Below are 6,928 nucleotides of genomic sequence, written 5' to 3'. Positions count from 1 at the left end.
TATTACTCCAGTGAGTTCTACTTTCTCCTTCTGTTCATGATCCAGTTCACTCTTCTTTGACAATAGAGTGCCATCTCCAAAGTCTCAGTCTTTCCACCTCTCCATCTTTCCTTCTTTATCATTTTCTTCACTCTCTTTATTGTCTATAGTCTCTTAATCTTTAAGCACAATCCTGGAAACACATTCTTTCTGCCCTGTCTGGATGCCAAAATGGACAGTTTCAATGATCTCCTTACTGACATCCTATATTCATTCACGCCCTTCACCTGGCTTGCCAATTTCCTTCTTTTAAGTAAGTGCAAACTTCTGCTTTCTCTGACACAAAACAAAAGGTTTAGGTGAATTCTTAGAGAAAGCACTTAAACATGTGAATATATTCTATCATAAATTCATCCTTTTCTAATTCATTGGCTAACAATGACTCCTGGGGCCTGCCATTCCCACTCTTTCTATGTTTAGAACCAGAAAATCAAACTTTGGGAGAGTATAGCAAAAAGAGGTTCTATTTCCTAGTACTTTATTAGAGACCTCTAGAGGAGTGAAAGGGATTGAATAGCTTTTCTTAAAATATGAGATTCAGATTGGTAGCAACAGAGAAATCATACTTTGTTACTAATCACAGAATACTGGATTGGAAAATCAATGTTCATTCATGTAATTTTTATTTGTTACTAAACATCATATTGATTGGTTAAATATGCTCACTTGACTAGCCATTTAATATCCTTCCTATTTACATTTCATCTTTCTATTTTTATCTCATATCTCTAATGAATTTCTTCATAAGATCCCAGCAGCTGATGTCTGCCCAGTCAAGCCATGGTTCACTTTTTGGACCTGTGCAGTCACATTAATACAAAGCAGAATGCTCTTTGTTCATATTTACTGTCATTCTTAGTATAATTACAGAAACCTCTTTGACTTTTCAGACCATGGGCCATGTCAGTTTGTATTACTGGTACTTAACTGACTGATCCTGTTATAGGTGTGTCCAAATGAAATGTGATTTCTGTTAAAGCAGGCTTGTAGGATCTCTCCCTTCCTAACTTCTCACAGCAGACTTTGTCACATTATCGTAACTCAGAGGGCTTGTAAACTTCTCATTTACTCATTACCGTATAGACTAATGGTAAATGCACAGGTCCTCAAGTTAGACTCCTTGTGTTTACATTAAAGTTCAGCCACTTATGAAGCTGTGGGACATTAGGGAATTAATGTATGTCTCTGGGTTCACTGTGATTATCTGTAAAATGCGGGTAATAATAGCACTATGTCATGTTATTGTGAGACAGAAATGAAGTAATTCATGTAAATATCTTAACCTGATGCCTAATACATGGTGAGCTCTCAATAAGCGTAGGCTGTTTTTATTAGTGGATGCGAGCTAGTGATGCTGTAAAAGCTTTCAGCAAGTATGTATTTCTTTCTTATATAAAGAACTGCCATTAAGGCTGCCCTAATTTTTTTTAGATTACATTTACCTATAGATTACTTACAGGTTCAAATCTACAGTGGAAATAACTTTTTTTTTTTTTTTACCAGTTTTGGAAAGATGTTTTTAAACCAGTTCCTTAGAAGACTCCTATGTGACCCACACTAGTAAAATATACCTTCAGGTGCCTCCTCTGTCTGTAGGCAACAGCAGTGTAAAATATGTAAACAAATGAGTGTCCTTGTTTGCTAAAATTTAATCTGTTAATCATGTTGTATTATTGCTCTTCCCCAAATTCTCTCTCCCCGTCAGGTAACATTCCTTATTATTAGGAAGAGGAAGTTCCTTAACATATTATTTCAACAGCATAATTTACCCAGATGATGGTCATTGTGATGATGCTTTATTTATTTTTTTTTTTGATGATGCTTTAGATTCATTTAGAGTCCACCATTCAGAGAGGAAGAATAGCTGGCCTACATTATTCCTCATACTTATTAAAAATTGCTGCATTCCCATTTGTGAGTTTGTTGAACGACTGGGTAGCATACCTCTTTATAAAGATAAAATGGAGAGTAATAAATGAAAACACTCCCTAGCTATACTATTGATTTAATTGTTTATTAAAATAACCTCATATTGGACTGTATTTTACTCTTAGAAAATTGACAAAATGTTAATATATTTAGTTTAACTGGACTAAGTACATGTCTTATTTAACTTTGATTCCCCAGCACAAACTCATTTATTAAGAATAAATGCTTGGGACTTCCCTGGTGGTGCAGTGGTTAAGAATCCACCTGCCAATTCAGGGACACAGGTTCGAGCCCTGGTCTGGGAAGATCACACATGCCGCGGAGCAACTAAGCCTGGGCGCCACACTACTGAGCCTGCGCTCTAGAGCCCGTGTGTCACAATTACTGAAGCTCACACACCTTAGAGCCCGTGCACCGCAACTACTGAGCCCACATGCCGCAACTACTGAAGCCCATGCTCTCTAGGGCCCACGTGCTGCAACTACTGAAGCCCGTATGCATAGAGCCCCTGCTCTGCAACGAGAAGCCACCGCAATGAGAAGCCTGCACACCGCAACGAAGAGTAGCCCCCGCTCGCCGCCACTAGAGAAAGCCCATGCGCAATAATGAAGACCCAATGCAGCCAATAAATAAATAAAATAAAATAAAATAAAATAGAATAGAATAAACAGTCGAGAATATTGGACTTTATTTAAAAAAAAAAAGAATAAATGCTTGTTGAATCGAATTAATCAGCCAAACAGTAGACAAATGAAAGTTGTGGTTAATAAGATGGGCCAGACTGAAATACTACTCTTGTTGAGAAGCTTACTTTAATCACCTTCTTATTTTCCAGCGTTATATAATCATGTATTAAAGTGATAGAATATTTCTCATATTGAGAAAATAATAGTTTTGTATTATGCTGAATCTGCCTGGGAATAAAATAGACACCATATCAAATTCAGTGGAGGTGTCATGAGAATTGATACCTAAGAGTTGTTGTGGGAACACATTTAAATTTTAAAAATATGCAAGATATTTGATATTGTCTCATGCCCACTATTGTTTGGGAATAATGCAGTTTCAATTTATAGAATTGCATCATGTATTTTAGGGCTGGAGAGAAACTTGATAAGTCCTCCATTGAACCTAAAGAGGAATGCATTGCAATAAGGTGCTCACTGAAAAATCAAATAATGATGTGAATAATGTTGATCATCTCTACTGGAGGAAAAAATGCTACACATTAAACACATTACTTATTATATATTTATTTAACAATCTTGGACTTTATTAATACAATGTTTTGTAGTATGTATGCCTTATTTTTTTTCTTATAGTTAAATGTCTGAATTCTGAGAAATTTCAGCATGCTTTGGTGAGAGGAACAGTCATCTTATTTTCAAAAAGATGCAGGCACAGACTGTTTTTGACCAAAAGGTGTATTACTGACCAAAATTCAGCAATCTAGTCTGGAAAATAAATGAAGAATTCTGCTGCTGGTGAGATGAATACATAGGTAGAGGGAGGTGAAGAATATAAACTACTTAGCAGCCTTAAACTTTCTCTTGACTTTGATATAAGTGCTGGAGAAATATCAATGTTATCATTCCCAGAAGCCATTCATTTAGAAATGGAAATTAGAATAGACGGAATAATACAGTGTTGGGAGTTACCTATCAGGAAACAAAATGGATGTGTGTGATATCTACCCACTCTCATGGTGAAGGCCCTGCATTACACTTACTGTCTAAAGCTTACTGTGCTGAAACCTTCACAGCAAAGGTTCCAGTTTCTCATAATGACCTCTAAGTGAAAGTGAATGAGGTTTAGCTACCAGGTGTGTGCTTCTGGAACAACACACGATGGGACCTTTTTTTTTTTTTTTACTTTATTTTTATTTTATTTTATTTTTTGGCTGCGTTGGGTCTTTGTTGCTGCATGCGGGCTTTCTCTAGTTGCGGCAAGTGGGGGCTATTCTTCATTGTGGTGCATGGGCTTTTCATTTCGGTGGCTTCTATTGTTGCGGAACATGGGCTCTAGGTGCACAGGCTTCAGTAGTTGTGGCTTGTGGGCTCTAGAGCGCAGGCTCAGTAGTGTGGCACATGGGCTTAGCTGCTCCGCGGCATGTGGGATCTTCCCAGACCAAGGATCGAACCGGTGTCCCCTGCATTGGCAGACGGATTCTTAACCGCTGTGCCACCAGAGAAGTCCACAGCGGGACTTTTTAACGTTGTTTCCAAAGCTATTTTTTTTGGAATACTGTTCTGTGAGGTTTGGTAGAAAAAGGATCCCATGATCAGAATGTTTGGGAAACACTGAATATTTTATCCCCATGTTATACATTCAAAGTGTATGTTTTTTACATCAGACATAAAATTCCTAGAGTAAACAAAAACTGAAAGAACAAAACAAAAAATCCTGCTAATTCGATTAATACAAATTTTTCACTGAACACTTGTGAAAGTTTTTGAGGCACTGGCTGATACTGAACACAGTCTTGGGAAGGCTGATCTAAGGAATTAAAATTCTGTAAATTATGAGGAAAACACTTTTAGGTGAGAGGAGATGCATATGGTAGCAGACTTCAGTATTCTGTATTTCCATTCGGGAAATTGTTCTTATTTGATCCCTTTCACCCTTGATCCTTTTTCCTTTCAGTAGACTCTGTAGTAGGGATAAAGAGAAAAATGTAATTTACTACCCTAGAAGAGCTATTTACTCTACTGTAAATACAGTGGAGGCTGGTAAAAGTGTGTTGATAATAAGACATATTAGCTTAGGTTCTCTTGGTAGCAAATAACAAAAACTAAATCAAAGTTGGATATATGAAACCCAAGGGCAGAAATACAGCCAGGCTCGGGAAAGGTCTAGGAAGCAGCTATATCATTTCCAGTAATGTGATCGCCGAACTGCTTTTCAACAAAGGGCGTCTTCCTAAGCAAACATTCAGAATCTAGTCTAGAGATTCAAAATGAACTCTGCTGCTGGTTGAAATTAAAAAAATATATATATATATACACACACATATATATACACACACACACATGCATGCATATATACATATGATACAAAGGAAAGAAAACATATATAAGTGGATGTTTTGTTATTACAACATGCATGCCAGGCATTGGTGACCATGGGAAGTCACCCCCGTGTTTCTGAGCAAGACAGCCTAACACTCATTTTGCCATTATCACTGTTGCCCACAGTGAACTTGTCAAAGAGATACTCCACCATTCAGACTTCCAAACCCCTCCACCCCGCATCTTGCTACTCATACTTAACTATTAGTATTTGCATAATTAATGAACATAAACATTTCAGGTGAAACTGAAGACTCCCTTTATTTTAAACCCTGCCCAATCCCATTCCCTTCACTTCTTCCCCAGAGGTAACTGCAATCATGATTTTCAGGCTATGGTTCTATACTTTTACTATGCACATGCACCCACATTCACCAGGGACCCCTACCTCACCCCACCCCGCCCCAGTCTACCCCCATATACCCACATTATTTATAAGGGGAAGATTGATTTTGTGTTTTCCAGGGCCCCATGGAACACCTTCTCCCTCCCACTGTGGAGATCCTGAGCTGCATATGGTTGGGGTATGGCTGTGTTCAGAGACTCCTGGATACCTGTTTTAAAACTTAAAAAATGAGAGATTTGCCCACATGAATCAACCAGAGACCTTTATTTATTTATGACCCAATAACTTTATTGGAAGAAACGGAAAAACTGGAAGAAAAAAACTTAAGTGATAAAATAAAGTCCAGGAAAAGAGAGTCCTGCACTTGTTGCAAAAAAAACAAACAAAAAAACTTAAGTGAACTTCTTCTGCAAGGGCACTATTGCCGTCTGCATGGCAGGCACGGTGACCAGGGCTCTGGTCACCCCGTGGCTCTGGGAAAGTCCAGGCTCAGTTCTTCTTGTCGCTGTCGCCCAGGGTGAGCTTGTCAAAGAGGTACCCTGCCAGGTCGGCGTCCGGGGCCCCCTTAATGCTCAGGGTGGTGACATGACCCTCCAGCTCTCTGATGAACGCCACCTGCTGGCCGAGGTAGTGAGTTGCCAGGAAGAGACGCAGGTGGGGGTCGCTCTTGTCGGTGGCCAGCTGGTGCAGGTCGAGCAGGCTCCGGTTCACGAGCTTCTCCAGGCACAAGGTGTACCACATGGCCTTGAGGCCGCTCTTCCACTCGTCACTGGCTGGCTTCCTGATGTCTTGGAAGTGGAGGCGGCCCCCGCGCTGGTTCTGCAGGCGCATCAGGCCCTGGGCCCGCTCGCTGTGCTCGTGGGAGCGGCGCAGGAAGAACCCGGTGAAGTGCTTCAAGGCGACGTCGTCGCGGTCGAGGTAAAAGGCCACGGCCAGGCACACGAAGGAGGCGTGGAGCTCCAGGGTGAAATGGCTGTTGACGGCGGCCTCGCAGTCGGGCTGGTAGTTCTGGCGCACCTGCGAGGGCGGCGCGGGCAGCATGGCGGGCGGCATGGCGGGCGGCGCAGGCAGCATGGCGGGCGGCGCGGGCAGCCTGGCGGGCGGTGCGGGCAGCCTGGTGGGCGGCACGGGCAGCATGGCGGGCCTGAACGCCAAGGTGAAGGCGAAGCCGTGGGGCCGGCGGTAGCTGCCTCGGAGCGCTCCCACGTGGTCGAAGAGGGCGGCCGCTCTGGGATGGACCGGAAGGCGGGTCCATTACCCGGGTTTGGGAGTGGGGAGAGGAGGTTCCGCTTCCGTTACAGGGGGGATGGGAGGGTGGATGTGCATGGGGGGCGGGGCACGGACGCTGTGTCCCAGGTTCCATCCAGGCCTGGGTGAGGCAGGGAGACTGCGCTGAGCTTCTGGCCTAATCTTTTAAAATGTTATTCACGAATATAAGCGCAACCGTTTTGAGTTAATCACTTGCGTGATTTCTTATTTGAATAGTGCCCTAATGTGATTCTTTCATTAAACAGTTCTTTTGTGGTATCATTGGTTATATTTACTA

The 6,928-nt window shown here is 41.8% G+C and overlaps 1 protein-coding gene across 1 annotated transcript; it reads right to left on the bottom strand.

The window, feature by feature from the left end:
• Nucleotides 1–5,871: 5,871 nt before the first annotated feature.
• LOC130706433 (ferritin heavy chain-like) lies at nt 5,872–6,423 on the bottom strand. Its single transcript, XM_057538433.1, has one exon. It carries the CDS (start codon nt 6,421–6,423, stop codon nt 5,872–5,874), a length of 552 nt encoding a protein of 183 aa, XP_057394416.1.
• Nucleotides 6,424–6,928: the final 505 nt, after the last annotated feature.

The sequence above is a fragment of the Balaenoptera acutorostrata genome, chromosome X (genome assembly GCF_949987535.1).
Source record: "Balaenoptera acutorostrata chromosome X, mBalAcu1.1, whole genome shotgun sequence".
Lineage (NCBI taxonomy): Eukaryota > Metazoa > Chordata > Mammalia > Artiodactyla > Balaenopteridae > Balaenoptera > Balaenoptera acutorostrata.
Note: the sequence above shows the minus strand (reverse complement) of the source record. Positions and strands in the feature narration are given on the sequence as shown.

Bases quoted from the DNA above. Each gene is read 5' to 3' on its own strand.
- LOC130706433 (XM_057538433.1), bottom strand. From the start codon at position 6,423: ATGCTGCCCGCGCCGCCCTCGCAGGTGCGCCAGAACTACCAGCCCGAC.